This window comes from Embiotoca jacksoni, unplaced genomic scaffold (assembly GCF_022577435.1).
Source record: "Embiotoca jacksoni isolate LCO1_2020_lvr unplaced genomic scaffold, fEmbJac1.0.p SCAF_11, whole genome shotgun sequence".
NCBI classification, from domain to species: domain Eukaryota; kingdom Metazoa; phylum Chordata; class Actinopteri; family Embiotocidae; genus Embiotoca; species Embiotoca jacksoni.
Window position 1 is genome coordinate 9335271 of NW_027185241.1, and position 18943 is coordinate 9354213.

At 40.6% G+C, this 18943-nt stretch overlaps 2 protein-coding genes across 9 annotated transcripts; one reads left to right on the plus strand and one right to left on the minus strand.

The window, feature by feature from the left end:
* Window positions 1-911: 911 nt before the first annotated feature.
* Window positions 912-9270, minus strand: rxrbb (retinoid x receptor, beta b). 7 transcript variants are annotated; one of them, XR_011177919.1, is made up of 13 exons: window positions 9165-9270; window positions 7772-7959; window positions 7278-7431; window positions 6839-7018; window positions 6403-6456; window positions 4528-4688; window positions 4204-4333; window positions 3184-3310; window positions 3060-3101; window positions 2866-2957; window positions 2667-2772; window positions 1775-2571; window positions 912-1146 (listed from the first exon to the last, which is right to left on the minus strand). XR_011177919.1 is itself a non-coding variant. In XM_069142998.1 (12 exons), exons 2-12 carry the CDS (start codon window positions 7910-7912, stop codon window positions 2424-2426), a joined length of 1335 nt encoding a protein of 444 aa, XP_068999099.1. In that variant the 5' UTR covers window positions 7913-7959; window positions 9165-9270; the 3' UTR covers window positions 912-2423. The 7 variants fall into 7 exon arrangements, 6 of the variants coding, with proteins under 6 accessions (XP_068999099.1, XP_068999102.1, XP_068999101.1 ...); XM_069142998.1 differs by having other exon boundaries at window positions 912-2571; XM_069143001.1 differs by having other exon boundaries at window positions 912-2571; window positions 9174-9255.
* Window positions 9271-9291: 21 nt separating this feature from the next.
* LOC138194342 (CD209 antigen-like protein A) lies at window positions 9292-12251 on the plus strand. 2 transcript variants are annotated; one of them, XM_069143005.1, is made up of 5 exons: window positions 9292-9508; window positions 10638-10709; window positions 10918-11277; window positions 11381-11722; window positions 11854-12251. In XM_069143005.1, the coding sequence occupies exons 2-5, from the start codon at window positions 10658-10660 to the stop codon at window positions 11973-11975; spliced, it is 876 nt and encodes a 291-aa protein (XP_068999106.1). In that variant the 5' UTR covers window positions 9292-9508; window positions 10638-10657; the 3' UTR covers window positions 11976-12251. The 2 variants fall into 2 exon arrangements, with proteins under 2 accessions (XP_068999106.1, XP_068999107.1); XM_069143006.1 differs by having other exon boundaries at window positions 11822-11969.
* Window positions 12252-18943: the final 6692 nt, after the last annotated feature.

Below are 18943 nucleotides of genomic sequence, written 5' to 3' on the forward strand. Positions count from 1 at the left end.
AATCTATCCACTTGCTAAAATTTCACTGTGATGGAAACATAGCCATCGAGAGCAAAAATAATTTAGCGCATCATGAGAAAGCTACGTAAAAATTACACCAGCAGTACATTTTTTTTTTGTGTGTTTTTGGTTTTATTTCGAATTTACTGGAAACTATTCAGCACCTTAGACTCGATGTGTAGCATGCCACTTAGTAGAACTGAAGTTACAGGAGGAGCAGCTCCGTGTGTTTCCAAGAACAAAACAAATGTTCAAAGCAATATGGGGGAATGCTGTAAAACAATGTACATGTCATGACAATGTTTTTATGTTTTCTGTTTTTTTTGTTTTTTTTGGCTCCATGTGTAGAATAGTGTATTATAGACTAAAAGCAGTGTTATTCTAAATCTAATTTAAGAAAACCAAGCCATGCATGGTTTTAAAAGAAAAGTGTCACTTATGCCTGATACAAAGGGAGGTTCACTTTGGTCCTCAGGGCTGTGGGGTTTGCGTGTGTTACTAAACTTTCTCACTTCAGACTGTAAACGTGGAGAAATGCAATGATTTAATTTACCAGCTACTCCAGTGGCATCCCTTAGAAGCCTTTGATTTTCATTGCACTCCCATGTTTTTCCTTTATCTAATTTAACATTAGCCCATCACACATCGCTGCCTGTGCCATAACACCACTTTGGAACTTGGACACAAGTGCTTTACAAACCAAGGCTTCTATTGCGTCTACGCCCACAGCGAAAACTATGTAACAACTACAATAAAAAAGGCTGATTAAAACTCCTTTTTGACTACTTTTTAAAAAAAAAAAAAAAAAAATCATCTTTCAATTCTGCTGGGTCACCCAAAAGTGACCTTTTCTTCTTGGGAGAAAAATAATTATCAAATGTGATATTTTTAAACAAGGAAAAGCAGCCAAATAAAACTTAAGCCTCTTTATTTTTAGTCCACACAACCCATGCTTCAAGTCACTTTACGTTCAAGAGCATACAGAGGTCGATGACGAGCTCATCTGGTGGTTCCACATGGTCATCACACAGACCTCATTTGGTCTTGTTTAAAATTCCTATACGTCCACAGGTGTTATGGATCTAAATGTGATTATGGTTTGCTTTTAATATATTGCAGAGACATTACGATGAACAAGACAGCTACCTAAAAAAAAAAAAAAAGGAAGGAAAGGTTGGAAATACAACTCGGCATCAAAAAAAGCACAAAAAAATTTTTAAAAAAATCAGCTGAAAGAGTCTCAGCAAATCCAGTGCAACCCAAGACACGTTCTGCTTAACACTAGCTGAAAACTAAAAACAAGGGCACATGTCAAGAATTATATAATTTGTATTTCCTGATCATAATTCAAATTTATCAATGTACATTTTCCCTGAATATTTACTTTTGCACAGTACCTTAGAATTGTATAGATAAATTACAAAATAGAGTATTCCCTTTCCACCGGACACAATTTTCTTTGTAAAACCCCTGAATAACTGACAGGCTTATGCAGTTTACACTTTATATTGCTACATTTTAAACAAAGATTAACAGAAGAATTTGTTTTTGTTTTGCATATATTCTTAGGTTTGTGGTTTGGTGTGCGTCTGCACCGATAATGTCAAATTATCTCTGAAATAGCACCAAAAGGCAAACGGATGACCGTCTGTTTAAAGGTTAAGTTTTAGAAATAGCACATAGCAAGTGTGCAGTGCAGTCTAATCAATAACCACAAAGTGTTTATGATTTTTTTTCTTTTTTTTTAAATGGCAAAGAAGTAAACAACACTAACCATATATACGAGACACGTAAAGCTGATCCTCAATCAACACAGACAAGTTGGGGCCGGACAGTTTCAACCTCTGACTTGTCTTCTATCTCACCCAGGGTCGCTGTTAACATCTGCAATGGATACAAGTCAACTCAGAGCTGTTGTTGGACACAGTTCCCGGTAACTGTTTGGTACAATAATGCACTTTTACATCTGGCGTGAATTGGAATTTATAAAAACACTACGTCCTTGCGTGATTCCGGTTGCCTTCCGTTAAAAAGGAAAAAAAAAAAAAGGAAAAAAAAAAACAGGCTTTAGGGATCCGTTCATTTGGAGAAACAACTGAATGTTTGAGGTGTCTAAAAAGTTGATATAAAAATGTATACCAATTTGAGCTCCTGTGAGGGAAATATGTAAATGTTTACATTTTTAAAAATATTTTCTTTAACCAGAGTTACTCATGAACTTATTTCAACAAATAGCACCAGCTTGTAGATGACGTTAAGCCTTGGGTTTGGTCTAAAGAGCAAATCTGTGCTGCACTGAAGAAGTGTAACGCAGACAGCAGTGAGACAAACTGACAAATCTTCAAAGAACTTAAAGTGCCACTCCAGTCCCACGCCCGCCTCCCCAGACTTCAGCTATCTAAACCACAGTACGAGTTTCCTATCTACGACAACTGATGGGGAGCTTCAAGCATTTCCATGAGGAAAGTGTCGATGGGCGTGTCGCCGATCAGCTTGAAGAAGAAGAGATGTTCCAAGCACTTCAAGCCAATGGATCGCAGTGCCGGCAGTCGAAGGAGGAGCTTAGCAAACCTGCAGGGAACAAAGAGGATGTCAGTTTGCATAATGAGATTAACGAAGCAACAAACGAGCCTAATGCCGAGCCCGTCGTCGCCGGGGTCCTTTACCTTCCCTGCTGCTCTGGATATTTCTGTTTGCAGTAGGCTTCCAATGATGCATAGACCTTTTCTCGTAGGAGCTCCACCTCGCTGGTGTTGGAGAGCCCTTTCGCATCTGCAGGAGAAACACCGGAGGTTTTATGAAGAGATGAACACCGAACGATGCGTCCCGCCTCGTTAAAAAGAATTAAGCCTTCTGGATTTCTACCTGGGTTGAACAGGACGATGGCTCGGAGGCAGCCCAGCTCTGTTTTGTCCATTTGCATATCTCTCATTTTATTGACGAGCTCGGTAAGGACCCTGAATAATGACACGAGGTTTCAGAGTGTAAAACACAAAAGACAAACGAGAAATTGACAAGACTTTGACACCCATTAATATTAGAACAAAATAAATAAATACCTGTCAAATATCGCGCCAACCTCTGCACTTTGCACACTCTCCCTGCATTAAATAAAAGCAGTTATGTTAGAGAAGTCGTTCCAGTTAGCTGCCATCTGCACTTGAATAAGCTTTATGCGGGTACCTATCAAATATGGCTCCAACTCCTGCACTGTTTGTGTTGTCACGCTGCAGCTCAGAGGCCAGAAGAACTCCGTCCTTCAGAGGAATGGAGCGATGGGAGAACGAGGCGATCAGCAGCTCATTCCAGCCTGAAACACGACAACACGCGCATTTATGTGACGACGGCAGTGAACAACACATTTTAGTGGTCATCAAGGAGAAATACACGCGCCACAAGAGCCATTTCAAACGGAAACTTGCCGCTACAAAAACGTCGTTTTTATTTCCGTCCCCACAAGCCCGATACGTCCGGCTGCGCTCCCACGGTCGTATCTACTGACGAGCTGAGCTGCCTACCCCGTTCCCTTCGAGACTCCCTCCCACGGGGTCCTGACCCGGCGTTGCCAATACAACACACCATTACAAACTACTCATTATTCTCACTTGCCCTTTTGGCCAAAAATCCCATTGCGACATCGCGCACACATAATAACTTGGCCCTAGCAACAGTAACCGCAACATGATGCTTTTTTTTACACCTCTGCCACCACAGCTGCATGTTTTAAAGTACAATTTCACAAAAACTGTCGTTTGCGACGTATGATTTGTCTTACCGACTTATCTGATTAATGTTTGGATTGAAATACGAGTAATTTCTGATTTTCACAGATTCACAGTTAGTTTCTGTTGATGTCAGTCAGCAAAAGAACAAGCTTTACAGGCTTGTTTAAATCGGCTGAAAAACCAGTTTTAACAAACAGTATAAAATATATTTTTTTGTTCTAATTTTGAACACTGGTTCGTTTTACAGGTTATTTATTCAAATGTACAAATATATTTGATTAAACCACAGCGTCATTGTATACGACAGTTACGACGTGTTGCTTTTTTCAGAAGCTTTACGATGCTCAAACAGTCACCGTGTGCCTCTGATAAACCTGTAAAGTGGTGCCGTTCGTGGCGATCTCGGCCTTCAAAAAAAAAAGCTCGCCGACGTTCTTCCTGTCGATTCTGAACACGCAGCGCAGCCGCTCCTTTTTACCTGCGCGCAGGAGGATGACCTGATCGTCAAGGGGCAGCTCGGAGAAATGAGGGATTCTCTTTGCCCACTCCACCAAGGCAAACAGCTGTTTGTCTGCAGTCTGGCAGATGTTGCTGACAGCGTCGTGGGGCTGAAACCAAGACACGACAGCGTCATTACTTCCTGATGACCGCTCAAAAAATAAATACTTCCAGTAATTCCAGGAGCTTCGTGTTTAAAAAAGGAAGTTATCTCAGAACAGCAGCACAATCTCATTGCGCTGCTGTGATAACCGGGTGACCGACAGTTGCTCCCGTGCATGTATTGAATTGCGTTGGCACTCACAGAGTTGCCTGCAGAGCCTCCATCGGAGTGAAGCTCGGTCTTCTGCTCCACGGCCGTCTCCGCCTCCAAGATCTTCTCCACGGGCATCTCGTCATTCACTCCCACGCCGAACTCCATCTCTCCTTCCCGCTCTCGGTTCCTCTGACGTTCCTCTTGGACCGCTGCACCAGAAAAAAAAAAACAAATACAATACGGAGGAATGAAAAGACCCGCAGGTAAAACAGAACAGAAACTGGTCCGTTTGAGTGATGTTACGCTAAATGCTCTGACTCTTTGCGGGGTTGCTGCTGCACTTGACAAAGTCATATTCAAATTCGGTGTTATCCTGACAAAAATGGTATCTCGTCAGCAACGGCAAAATGGACTTAACTGAAATGTGGAACTGACAAGTTATGGATGCACGGCAATGCCGACACGTCATTTGTATTAGTCGATGAAGGCTTTGAAATAAAATCTGGGCAGGAGATGAACATTTCTGGGGACAAAATGACACTTTCAATTATTCCTAAATGCTCAACGCTCCACTAAATGCTAGATGTCATCTCATCGGTGTGAAGGGTGCACAATGTCACCGCGAAAGACATTGCAGCAAAATGTCTCAAACGGACAGCAAAATTGGTATTTGCAACAATTGGTCAGCGCCGGTCATGTGAGGAAGAGCCACATCGCATCCTTGCAACGCTGCAAATTTAAGTTCTCGTATTAGGAACTGTCCTCCTCGTCACTTTGTGAAGAACAAAGAGAAGAAACGACAAAAGTCAGAAGCCTCTTCTCCAGTCCTTTGATAAAGCCAAACAATGACACCACCGCATCACTTTTTGTTTGTTGGAGATGTTGCGGTCTGCTGATTCGTGGACGACACTGAGCCACGCTAAACAATGCCCAGTTGAGCTATTTTTTTTTTCTTTTTTTGAATGTGACTTTACCTGATTTGCAAGCTACACAAAAATGCGCACAAAAATGGATGTGCATCTTTGTAAACATCCATTTTTGACTTCAACACTTTTCTACACTACTATATTTAAAAAATAACAAAATTAACAGCCATTATGACAAACAAGTACAGTAACTGTAGCAAGTTGAAGTTACATGCATGATTTTGCTATTAAGGTATTGGCACCTCACATGCATTACCAAAATGTTTCACGTGAAACCGTACATTGTTCAAGACAGAATCACAATGCATCTAAGAATCGATTGTGTTTCCGCCCCTCCCTGTTGAAATTGCAGCATTTACTCCAGAGGGGTGGTGTCAGCACGAAGCACCACAGGGACAGCTGAGGAGCCGCAACACTCGCATATTAAGTTTGTTAAAACTTCACAGCAGTGACGGTTTCCTTTAGTCTACGGCAACTTAAAAAGAAGAGGGATCTTAGGGAGGTGTAATCCACAAATTCTGACGTTCTCTTTGAAATTATGACATTGGGACCAAATTTAGATCGGACACTGACAACTGCAGCCATAAAAATTGGCCGTGCAAAGAGACTTTCTAACCAGCGACCTAAACTGGAGCTGCTTGACCTGGTAAAGAGGCATCGCCGCTCATACGACGCCTTCTGTTTACTGGATGCTTTGAAGATGCTCTGAACTGAGCTGGTGGCTTCCACTAAAATGCGATCATGATATTCTTTGCTGCTTTAACGCCTGTTCACTCCACCAGATTTTATACACATTCATCACAAAAAAACAAAAACAAACAGCTTGCAGACGAAGCAGTCAACCATCACGAGGCAGTGCACCTTGGCGGTCCTCACTCTGCTTCAGTCCTGAGTGCATTTTCACACGTAAATGTCTTCAACATTGCACCTCTAAAACAAGAGGCTAATTGTCTAGGTAACATTAAAATACAGTATCTTCAAGATTTCAATGTCATACCCATCCATCCCTCATCTTTTCCATCTTCTTCTATCCACTTTACATGTTTGATCACTATTGAAAGATGGAGAAAGGGTAGAATTGGAGAAAATGAAGGGAAGAGATGGAGAGGGGTTAGTTATATAAACCAGCCCCGATACACCCGTCTCTGTCCTTTGCTTGTTTAATCTAGCATCTACTCTCACCTATACCAGAAATAGTATGCTAATCCATTATTACCTTAACTATTTATTTGGGCTTCCTCGGCATAATTAATTAGTTTCACAAACCTAATTTAATGCCAATGGTTAGATACGTATTAAAATACACATTTAACTCTTGGTTATATGTCACCTTGCAGGAAATGCATGTAAAACAACATGTTTCTAAACCTTTAATAGCCAACAGGCTCTGGATATGAACATAACATTCACAGATGATGCTTGTCTTTGCATACCTTCCCTCTTCATACCCATGGCCAGGCACTTCTGGTAGCGGCAGTACTGGCAGCGATTGCGCTGGCGTTTGTCGACCAGGCATTCTTTGTTGTCCCTGCAGGTGTAGCTCAGGTCTTTGCGCACAGTTCGTTTAAAGAAACCTTTGCAGCCCTCGCAGCTGTACACTCCGTAGTGTTTGCCTGGAAATTACACAAATAAATACAAAATGATGTATTACGAGGCCAAGGGGATGCTCAAACACAACAGCAAAGTAAATTCACCGCCTCGACAGACATTTTGTACTTTTAATTGCAATAACAAGGAGACCCATTATGTGAGAACGTGTCGTGTACACAAGCAAGAGATGCTGGCAGGGCGGGATTATCCACACTGACATTGGCGCGACATTAACTAGTATGCTACACTTCTGGTTCTTCTGTATTTTGGACATTCACTCACCAGAAGAGCGGTCTCCACAGATGACGCACAGTCGCTTCTGAGACAACATTATTCCGGGGCTGTGAGCTGGCATGGGCCTCAGGCCAAATGGAGGTTTGATATCTTCTGAACTGCTGATTGAATGCATCCCTGAAATGGGTGCTGAGGAAGAGATCTGAATACACAGTGGGACCAAATAGAACAATTAAAACACCATCATGTTATTGGTTAACTGCATGCAAAGACCACACCGATTTGTTTAGTAGTGAGACTAACTATTGACCATTGTTTTTGCATACATTATGAAATCGTGCTTGACCCTCCTATTGACCATTTACTGCACGATAAGTGTCGTAAGACAAAACTGCAGCGCACCCAAAATTAGCTGTGCACCTTCTGTCAAATGTAGACAAACACCGAGCAATAATTTAAAAAAAACAACAACAACAACAAAAAAAACGATAATTAAGTGCACCCTGACACCAATACCAACTCTCTTATGGCAAATCAATTACCTGACTGTTGCTGATGGGTCCAAATCCCAGAGAGGGCGACACCCCGGGGGAGTTAAGTGAGGGACTGATGACTGAAAACGGGGAACCCAAGATGTTGGTGGGGCTGTTGGAGGCTGAGCTGTTGGGCTGCTGTGAGGACATGACTTGTAAGCTACCCGCAGAAGAGAATGATGTCCCGTGTGAAGGATCTGAAGGCGACATTAAAAAAAAAGAAAAAGAAAAAGGCACGATTAGTAATGACAACTTTGCTTGAAACTAACACACTTCCTTGAAGTAGTTAGATTTAACAGTCCAGCAACTAATTAGTTGTCATTTTTCAAACCAACATTATCTGATGGAAGCTTAAGGAATTGCTGCTTTCCTGTATTTATGATCAAGAACAGTGTAATATCTTTAAGGTTGAACAACAAGACGTGAAAACTGAAAGAAAGCGTGGCAGGATTTTGTTTTTTCACTATTTACTAGTATTTAAAAAAAATAAATAACAACAATTAAACACAAATATAATAGCTGTACCCCTGTAATCACAGTCCACCGTGATAGTTAAGGAAAGCCAGGGGTTTGTATAAAGTCGAAACAACCAACGTGACGCATATTAATTAGACAAGAAGTTATTTGATGGACGATTAACGCAAAAATAATTCATCACATGTTGCTGAATAAAATAAAACACCTCGCCCCAATCAAACTCGACAAACTAACAGAAAACGGAACATTTTAATTGACCGCTTTTGTTTAAAACCCCGCACATAAAGACACATTTAACATTTACATCAGCCAGTGTTTGGTGGCGTCAGCTAGCCCCTATCGGCATCGCAACAACACTTCACGTTTGCTAAATGTTTGCTAAAAGATCCGCGTTAACTTCAGATGAACTACACGCGGGGAAACATACAATTGATGTCCTACGTTTATTTTATTTTTTTTTATCTTTATTTGTTTTGTTGTTTAATCGATAGCTCGTTAGCTGTGAACCCGTGAAGCCTCGACAGACCCCCGGGGGCTCGGCGACATTAGCTCACGGGGTTAGCTTCAGTTACAACACGCCTTCCTGTTTCTGTCGCATTTCACACTCCGGGCCCGCGACGTTTGGAAACGTACCCAGTTTGACATCTAAAAAAAAACGCGAAGCTTGCGAACTCGACAGCCATAATCGAGACCCGCTTGAAATAAATCCGCCCCTAAACGCGGCGCACTGTTTTCTAGCTGGCTTACGATTAGCTGCTTTAGCTTCACGTCACGGCTAGCCCCGGCTAAACGTTAGCTCGACCAGGGGGTCGATAGCCCGAGAGGAAGCAGCTGTTCGCCGAATAACTCACGACGGTCGGGGTCGGGGCTTTTTTTTTTTTTTTTTTTTTTTTTTTTTTTTTCCTCCAAGGTTGCGAGTACGTACCAGACACACCTTCGACGCATTGTTGAAAACCACCTCGCCTGTATCCGCTGTAACGTGGACGAGCCTCTCTCTCTCTCTCTCTCTCTCGCTCTCTCTCTCTCTCTCTCTCTCCCCCCCCCCCAAAAAAAAAAAAAAAAAAAAAAAAAAAAATGACTGCAGGCCGACACTCGGGCTCAGTTTTCCTCAGCTTGACGCTGTTGTTGTTTACAGGCCATGGTGGCTCGGTGCCACTATCTTTGTACAGCCAAAATGTCTCACGGGACCACCCATCACCGCGCTGTCACGTGACATCCCGGCGCGGCGCAGGTTCAGCCTGATTTATTATTTAATCCCGCGGAACTCGGGTGAGTGTTTCGTACCTGCGCGGAAATATTTGAATATTTGCGTAAATCTCACCTGCCTGTTTAAATTACCTCTCCCTTTCCCGCCGTATGTTTATTCTGAAACGTAAAAAGTAAAATGACCTTTCAAAAAAAAAAATTAAGTTTGCGCAAAAATCAATGGGTACTGCGCGGGGTGGTAATTGTGGAAAGTTGACACCCGTGGATTTCCATGTATCCTGACAAAAGTTTCACACCAGGACAATGCGTTTGTTTTAGGTATTAGGTGTCAGTGGTGAACTAGAATTTAAATAAACTGAAGTAAATACATTTTAGAAAAATGTTTTGTCTTTTGGGTGGTCTAATTATGGCACTGTAGGCTATATCTAATCTGAGCATTGTTTTGGACAGCCCACCTACAAGAGGAGCTGCAGTGTTTTGTTTTGTTTTGTCTTTGACAGGAGGGGTTTAAACAGTATTGCACAATTTGTTCTTGCTGCAGTGATTTAGTTCAGTAATATTTTCCACAATCCAAAATGTTCTGCTTTTAAAGTTCATCTTTACACTCTGTTTTTCTCTAGGCTGCAGAATGACTCACACTTTTTTAAGAGTTGTAAATGAGTTGTGGTAATATTTTTTTTAAGCCTTTTGATGAAATGTCCTTCTCAGTATTTAAAGCACAGTTTCTAAAAAAGAAACTGTGGAAACTCCAGTTCATTTTCCAAGTATTTTGTGAAATGTATTGTTTTAAAGTCGTTAACCCTCGTTCATCGACAGCTTTTGTCTTGTTTCACTCAGCAAGACAAGGCATACTCGTCTTCATTCTTGACCAACCTCGTCACGATGTCAAAGACTGTAATTTTCATTGCAACCTGTTGACAACTCAATCATAATTTTTTTTTTTTTATCATTTCATCTGAACAAACCAGAAAATCACAAACATATAGTAGGTACAAGCCAGAAAGAAACCTGAAGAACAGCTTTGCCTAGTTGTCTAGTAGTTCCTGAGGAGGTGGTACTTAAGAAGCCAAGTGACATTCTTACTACAAAAACTGTGCTGCTCAAAGCTGCTGGCACCTTATGAGCGGTAACCAGTCATAGCAGAGCATTATAATAAAAAGTGACATATATGTTGCATTTGTTTTACGTTTAGATTTGCAATTTGCCATCACAATGACTGAAAACAGACTCATTGCAATGAAAAGGACATTAATTCTAATCTCAGGTATGTACTTCATGCTTTTTCAGTACTGTATATTGTTTTCCTAATATCACATTCGTGAATATTTATGTATAATACGATGAATGCATATATTTCCGTGAACACCAAAATTTTTGAAATATATAATAACAGAATAATAAATTATAGAGGATTGTTTTGGTTGTTAGTATTCAAATTGTTGTGACTAAATATGCTGCCTTTCATTTCACAGCATTTGGCTTCTTCACACTGGGATCTCCAGACTTTCACCTTATTAATCTTTCAAGGACCTACACAGAAGCAAAAAGCTTCTGCAGAGAGGTGTACACTGATTTAGCCACAGTTCACAATTCAGCAGACATGAATAATCTGATCAATTTAGTTCCAGCTACTGTTTCCCGAGCCTGGATAGGACTGGAGGTTGAAGATGTGTGGTTGTGGCATTGGTCTTGGTCTGATCAAACCACAGACTTTTTTAACTGGAAGGCAGGAGAACCACAAAGTGAGAATCAAGATGCATGTGCGGCAATGAATCAACACGGCGAATGGTTTGAAAGTGACTGTGGAACTAAAAGAAGCTTTGTTTGTCATGGTAAGTAAAAGGACAACAAGGCAATAAAGGTTTTTTAGATCGCAAATGTTTAAATGCAGTAAATCACTAAGTTGTTTAAAATGTTTAACCTTTGGCCTTCCAGGCAACGTTGATACCAGTGGTCAAATCTTTGTTGCTATGACCAAGTCATGGAGGGATGCTCAGAGCCATTGCAGGGACTTATCATCTGATCTAGTTAGCATACACTCAGCGGAGGAGGATACGGCAGTACAAAATGTGTCTGAAGCACAAAATGTGTGGATTGGTCTCTTCAAAGACCCCTGGAAGTGGTCGGATGGGAGTAACTCATCATTCCGTTTCTGGAAACCCTCCCAACCCAACTACTACGAGAGTCAGGATTGTGTTGCTGCTGTATTTAGAGACGGAAGAGGGCAGTGGAATGACCTGAAATGCACAACAGAACGCACATTTATTTGTTGTGGGGGTAAGTTGGTGGTTTTTTTTTACTTACAGTTTGTACATGTTTCTTATGTCTGCTAGTTGTATTTTAATAAGAGCTACATCTATCTTTGTCATCCTCTAGGTGTCTGTTCATTTAATGCTTTCTCTCAACAGCAAGGAAACCTATTCCAACAACCCCCAATCAAATAATCACACAAGAAACCGTTAACAGCAGATCAGCCGACGAATCTGAAAACTCCCAACTCCAAACAATTTGTCTCAAGAGGTCGTCGTAACATTTAATTTCACTGTGGCTGCTACTACCCAGCAACCGAACACTACTAATGTCACCACCACAGCAGAAACTACCGCCAGTGGACTGACAACATCAAATACCACAGATTTTGTGTCACATAACTCAAGCAGTGAGCTCAACAATGCAACTACAGAAATGTCAGCTGTGACAACAACACAGCTACCTGCGACTACGGTGAATGTAACCACGGGTGGTGTCTTCAGCCCTTCAGCCCAAAACACTACACAATCCGCAACCATCAGCAGTTAAAGTCTGCATTCAGGTATGTTTAAGATATCATGGGTCGATGTGTTAATTTAGCATACAAATTATGTAATTTAATACTTTTTCTCTCTCTGTTGTCTTCCTGAAGAAAATCTGATGCTAATCCAGGGGAACATGACATGGATTGAAGCTGTGAGTTACTGCAGGGAGCACCACATTGACCTTGTCCACATTACCAGCAAAGACATTCAGGATGAGGTGGCTGAAAAGGTAAAGAACGCCACGTCCCCCCATGTTTGGCTGGGTCTCCGCTTTAACTTTTGGTTCTGGACCGAGTCGACCTTAGGATGTTACCAGAACTGGGCACCAGGACAAGGATCAGAACGGGAGTATGAGTGTGGTGTTAGTGGCGCCATTGAAGCCACTGGGAGGCAGCAGTGGGTAGGTTTGCCTGAGATGGAAAAATTGAACTTCATCTGCTATGCATGTGCCGGATGAACGTGGAGGGCCAGTGAGACTTTAAGTGGCAAAGATGCGGAAGTTTTCATCAGGCTGTGTGAAAACAATAACACATTTGTGTGGGTCCTGTGTATTTGCATTTGATTCAACATTTAGAGATATGTTTTTTTTACAATTAGAACATCAAGCCAGTGAACTTTGATGATTCTAAACAGAGATATTAGAGATGTTTTAACGCTAACCTATGACGTCCTCCTCTTACCTTTGTTGAAATACAGCTGCCTTCTCTATTGTTGAGACTGAATTTCATTAGATATGAACACATTATGTGGCATGTGGGCGTGCAGTCACAGTCATGGGCAGCAAGAGTAATGTGAGAAAATTGATCTGCTCTGTGCTTTTCACTCGGGGGTTACCATTTGCATGTTGACCCCTTTGGGTGGGGCCCCAAGATTGTCTTTTTTAGACCGCCGTGGCCAGTATGGCCCCGACCCAGACTGACCTGACCTTCACTGGCAGCCACATGGAAAGTACAGCTCACAGACACTCACCTTCCTGTCTGCACCCTTGAGTTGCACAGAGAATCTTTAAACCATGGGAACAGGACATGATAACGCATTTTCAGTGTTGAAAACTGTACTCATGCTATCAGACAAGTTGTGATTATTGTAATTTCATGAGTGTTTGTATGTTAACTGTTCTTTTCTTTACACTTTTCACAACACAATAAAAACTTCCTTTAAAACTCCACATACTTGATTAAATAGTGATTAATTGTCATTTTGCACATGTTATAGTTATGCTCTTTAATGTGAAAAGATATGTAAAAAATGATGTAAAAAAAGGGGCAAAAAAAATTAAATGATGATACTGGCTGGATACTAAGATGAGTACTTAAATCACAAACTGATGATACAACTATATATGTCCGCATTCATATAATAAAGCTCTCAATATTGTTCTACAACTTTAATATTACTCAGTTTAAACAGTAAAGTAGTTATCTACTAAGCAGTTTAATTAGTATATGAGTGTGTTTGCATTCGTGTGTTTAAATAACTCCATATAGTCAGGGAATAGCTGAACTCACAGCTTGTAATTCACCGCTGCATTTTAATAACAGCTTTTGCATCCACAATGAGGGTCTTGTCACTTGTCAATTACTACGGACCATTACACGAGGGTGTCGTAGCTTAGTTTCTCCCTGAATGGGCATTGGTCAGCGAGCCTCCTATCAGTTCAATGTTAATGTCCTATTGGGTTCAGTCAGTCGGTTTCGTGGACTACCCCCTCCCCTCCTTTTCTCACCCTCATCTCCTCTTGTGTGCTGTCCAGCTGGCTCTGACCTCTGACCCCTTCACCCTCACTCCTGACCCCTGACGACATTCCCACGCCACACCCTTTTGTGCACTTCTCTCCACGCTAACCCAGTGGTCACTCCCTCTGAATTTTTTGAGATTATAGTGCGACATAATTCATTTCCACTGGGATCAGTGTAATGCAACCTAATTTAGCCTAATCCTCAATTCAAGTATTAGATGCTACAAAACTCAAACTTTTTTAAAATTAATTATTTAAAGGTTTGTGAAGAAATCACAAATACAGAATAAAAGTTTATGCTTTCATGGGTGGTTTAATGTTTAGTTTATCATAAATCATTTCACTCTATAACTAAAGATGAAGTTTAATGAATTTAAAAAGTTGAATGCACTAAACTATAAGCAATGCAATCTGAGCAAGGCAATACGATATTCAACTAAAATCAATCGCTAACTGTCATCAGCGAACACATACAGTGGGTACGGAAAGTATTCAGACCCCTTTAAATTTTTCACTCTTTGTTTCATTGCAGCCATTTGCTAAAATCAAAAAAGTTCATTTTATTTCTCATTAATGTACACTCAGCACCCCATCTTGACAGAAAAAAACAGAAATGTAGAAATTTGTGCAAATTTATTAAAAAAGAAAAACTGAAATATCACATGGTCATAAGTATTCAGACCCTTTGCTCAGTATTGAGTAGAAGCACCCTTTTGAGCTAGTACAGCATGAGTCTTCTTGGGAATGATGCAACAAGCTTTTCACACCTGGATTTGGGGATCCTCTGCCATTCTTCCTTGCAGATCCTCTCCAGTTCCGTCAGGTTGGATGGTGAACGTTGGTGGACAGCCATTTTCAGGTCTCTCCAGAGATGCTCAATTGGGTTTAGGTCAGGGCTCTGGCTGGGCCAGTCAAGAATGGTCACAGAGTTGTTCCGAAGCCACTCCTTTGTTATTTTAGCTGTGTGCTTAGGGTCATTGTCTTGTTGGAAGGTGAACTTTTGGCCCAGTCTGAGGTCCAGAGCACTCTGGAAGAGGTTTTCTTCCAGGATATCTCTGTACTTGGCTGCATTCATCTTTCCTTCAATTGCAACCAGTCGTCCTGTCCCTGCAGCTGAAAAACACCCCCATAGCATGATGCTGCCACCACCATGTTTCACTGTTGGGATTGTATTGGGCAGGTGATGAGCAGTGCCTGGTTTTCTCCACACATACCGCTTAGAATTAACGCCAAAAAGTTCAATCTTGGTCTCATCAGACCAGAGAATCTTATTTCTCATAGTCTGGGAGTCCTTCATGTGTTTTTTGGCAAACTCTATGCGGGCTTTCATATGTCTTGCACTGAGGAGAGGCTTCCGTCGGGCCACTCTGCCATAAAGCCCCGACTGGTGGAGGGCTGCAGTGATCGTTGACTTTGTGGAACTTTCTCCCATCTCCCTACTGCATCTCTGGAGCTCAGCCACAGTGATCTTTGGGTTCTTCTTTACCTCTCTCACCAAGGCTCTTCTCCCACAATTGCTCAGTTTGGCTGGACGGCCAGGTCTAGGAAGAGTTCTGGTCGTCCCAAACTTCTTCCATTTAAGGATTATGGAGGCCACTGTGCTCTTAGGAACCTTGAGTGCTGTAGAAATTATTTTGTAACCTTGGCCAGATCTGTGCCTTGCCACAATTCTGTCTCTGAGCTCCTTGGACAGTTCCTTCAACCTCATGATTCTCATTTGCTCTGACATGCACTGTGAGCTGTAAGGTCTTATATAGACAGGTGTGTGCCTTTCCTAATCAAGTCCAATCAATTTAATTAAACATAGCTGGACTCCAATGAAGGAGTAGAACCATCTCAAGGAGGATCAGAAGAAATGGACAGCATGTGAGTTAAATATGAGTGTCACAGCAAAGGGTCTGAATACTTATGACCATGTGATATTTCAGTTTTTCTTTTTTAATAAATTTGCACAAATTTCTACATTTCTGTTTTTTTCTGTCAAGATGGGGTGCTGAGTGTACATTAATGAGAAATAAAATGAACTTTTTTGATTTTAGCAAATGGCTGCAATGAAACAAAGAGTGAAAAATTTAAAGGGGTCTGAATACTTTCCGTACCCACTGTATATTTCTGAAGTTCAAGCTTTAAAAGTAAAAACTTTTTAACCCCACTTCTCTCTACCTGCCATGCACACTTCAGTCTGTCCTCTCTCTCCTTTTCTTTTCTGAGTCTGCACCCCTCCGTAGATCCCTCCCTTCTGTCACTTTCACAGTTAATTGTAGAAAAGGAGATTTTCTCCATTGATGCCCAGTCTCTTAGGTAACCCCACTCCTGCATGAAATGAGATGGATAGAGGGGAAGAGATAGGCAGGGGGACATGGACAGGCAAACTGAACAAGCAGCAGATGAGGATGGATGCAGAGCAGAGTGGATATCACAATATTTGGAAAAGTTAGAAAAAGAGAGTAAGAGTTTAATATTTCAATGCACGAGGACATATGATTAATAGCTGCTTCTCTGGGACTATTATTAGTGTAATATTGATGGTGCAGAATGTAAGTATTGAAATAGTTTACTTTTTCACTTGTTTGCACACATGAATTGACTAATCTGCTGTAGTGTATTGATAAAAATAGATTAGTACATCACCAATATTGATGTTTTTCAAACATAAATACTAGATGATGTATGATCTTTTTAAGAAGTAGCTAATGTTGGGGTAAATTGTAATTAATTCTTTAGCCTGCGAAACAGCAGCAAATATTGGAAAGGAAGCTTTAAAAATCCCCATATATTTTAGGATACATAATTCTGCATTTATTTAAATTAATCTCCTGTGATATTTTTTTTTTTATTCATCCATCCGTTGCAGGATTTAATGCCAGCGCTAAAAGATGTGATTGCTGTTTCATCCCAAGTTTGACGGAGAGTCTGGTGTTGATTGTCCAAACGCAATTCTTGTGTTACTTCCTTATATCCAGGAGTTGTGGATGGACATCATGCCCCCAACTCTTGTTTGCTCCCGATCACTGCAGATATACAGCGATCAACACGGGAATTAACTGAACATTGTGAACTAAAAATCAAAGAAGTTTGACATTGCAGGGCCCACACTGGATTTCAAACTACTGGAATTTGTAATGACAGAATAGGGACATCAAAAAGAGTGACAAGTGTCAGGTGCTTTGAATTTAATCTTGAAATAGGTTTCTCAATTCAGTTAAATTTTCTTATTTACAAGTGAGCTTCCAGAAGCAGGACTTTGGCATTTTCATTGTGTGTTGGCCCAGAAGTTGCAGCAATGAACTAACATTTTGAAGTTATCTGTAAAAATGTGTAATGTTGCATAGTGCAATGTAAAGTGTTTGAAGAAACAAATCAACCATTTAAAAACATGAACATGTGGACAAGTTGTTTGGTGGATAACTAAATGTGAAAAGGTTAATTTTGTGTCTCTCACTGGGAGAACAAAGGTATTCATGGATGAGGAGATGATTTAACACACGACCTCTTAGCTTGTGGTTGGTTATGTAATATGAAGGCTGATAGAGATGTGTCTTCTCCAAAGATGGGCCAAAGATGTGTCTTTATAAAGGCTGACATGTCTAATTTTATACTGTAACGGCTTAACTTGATTGCAAGTTAACATCAGTCATTTGATGTTATTGCTATTCAATAAGCTTGTGGAATTTTTTTTTTTTTACAAATTACACTTTTGTTCTGAGGACACTTACCCAGTCAATGATTAAGGGGGAAAAAAATGCAATTCATTTTCCACGCACTTTTAGAGAAGATCCCAGCAAAGTAAAACACTAAGGCCTATTTTCAGAAACTCTGTGGGTCAATACCTTAATCTGGAGTTGGGATAACTTTTGGGGGTGTCAATAAATCTTTACTTGGATGTTTGTGAACTATGTATAAGTGAGTCAAATATTACATTAATGGGAGTTGGACTTGACAGACAAAGGTGTAAACGTCTGATACTTTCACTTTCAGTGTTAGTATATTTCAAATGTAAAAAAAAAAAAGGTAATTGCCTACAGCATGTTCAATGTTGAGTATCATGATGCTTAACTTGGAAGATAGACAGGCATTTGTTTTACTGACTTCACTTCCTTTTTCATGAAGCTGTATGTAAAAAAAAATTGCCTTGTCAAAAAAAAAAAGACATTGTTTTTGTCATTAACCATTAAAGCCAGACTGATTTATTAGTTGGTATCGGTGCACATTCTTCCTGATATGTTTCTTTACAGAACAAAGCTGAAGCGGAGTTCACTGTTTCAATGCATTGATTTGACTTTGGAAGTATATTGTTAAACAGTCAAATAGCCTCTCTTTATTGCATCTCTTTTATTTTGATAAACACAATTCAGCTGATATAGCGATATCGGAATTTTATCTACCTCCTAATCTTGGCATTGGCCCCAAAAATCCAGTATCTGTCAGGCTCTGTTAACAATCCAGTTCCTTTCTGCCAGGTCTAAAAAATACTTTCGCACCTTTGTAAATTTGATTCAGCCCACAATCAGTTCACTGCTGATGCAGATAAGGATCTAATAAGTAAGCTACAAATAAATACTTTACGCTTTTGTTATGTGTTAAATACTAAACCCTCCGCAGCATCCACAAACCCTCTAGCATCATCATTAATCTCTCCTACCCTTCCCATACCCACTTTTTGCCCCATGCAGTCTGGTAAAAGCTACAGGAGCATCCACACAAGAGCCACCAGGCCACTAAAGAGCTCTTCCCCCTAGAAAGTTAACCTTCTAAACTTACTGTAAACACGATTTGACTACCCCTCCATCCACCCTCTCACTCACACACACAGACCCCAATCTCTCCCACATTGCAGATATATGCACTTTATGGACTTTAACTATTACTGTTTTTATTACTAATGATCTATAGATATTGACCATTTCATTTATGCATTATTCATTGACTTTTGTACTGTTTTCCTCTCAGTTGTTTTAGTTAATA

Excerpts from the sequence above, each read along its gene's own strand:
- rxrbb (XM_069142998.1), bottom strand. The coding sequence starts at position 7,912 with ATGTCCTCACAGCAGCCCAACAGCTCAGCCTCCAACAGCCCCACCAAC. Across the intron at positions 7,432-7,771 it reads GACCCATCAGCAACAGTCAG|ATCTCTTCCTCAGCACCCAT; the intron begins GTAATTGATTTG and ends CTGTGTATTCAG. Across the intron at positions 7,019-7,277 it reads CTGTGGAGACCGCTCTTCTG|GCAAACACTACGGAGTGTAC; the intron begins GTGAGTGAATGT and ends TGTAATTTCCAG.
- LOC138194342 (XM_069143005.1), top strand. The coding sequence starts at position 10,658 with ATGACTGAAAACAGACTCATTGCAATGAAAAGGACATTAATTCTAATC. Across the intron at positions 10,710-10,917 it reads GACATTAATTCTAATCTCAG|CATTTGGCTTCTTCACACTG; the intron begins GTATGTACTTCA and ends TTCATTTCACAG. Across the intron at positions 11,723-11,853 it reads CACATTTATTTGTTGTGGGG|CAAGGAAACCTATTCCAACA; the intron begins GTAAGTTGGTGG and ends TTCTCTCAACAG.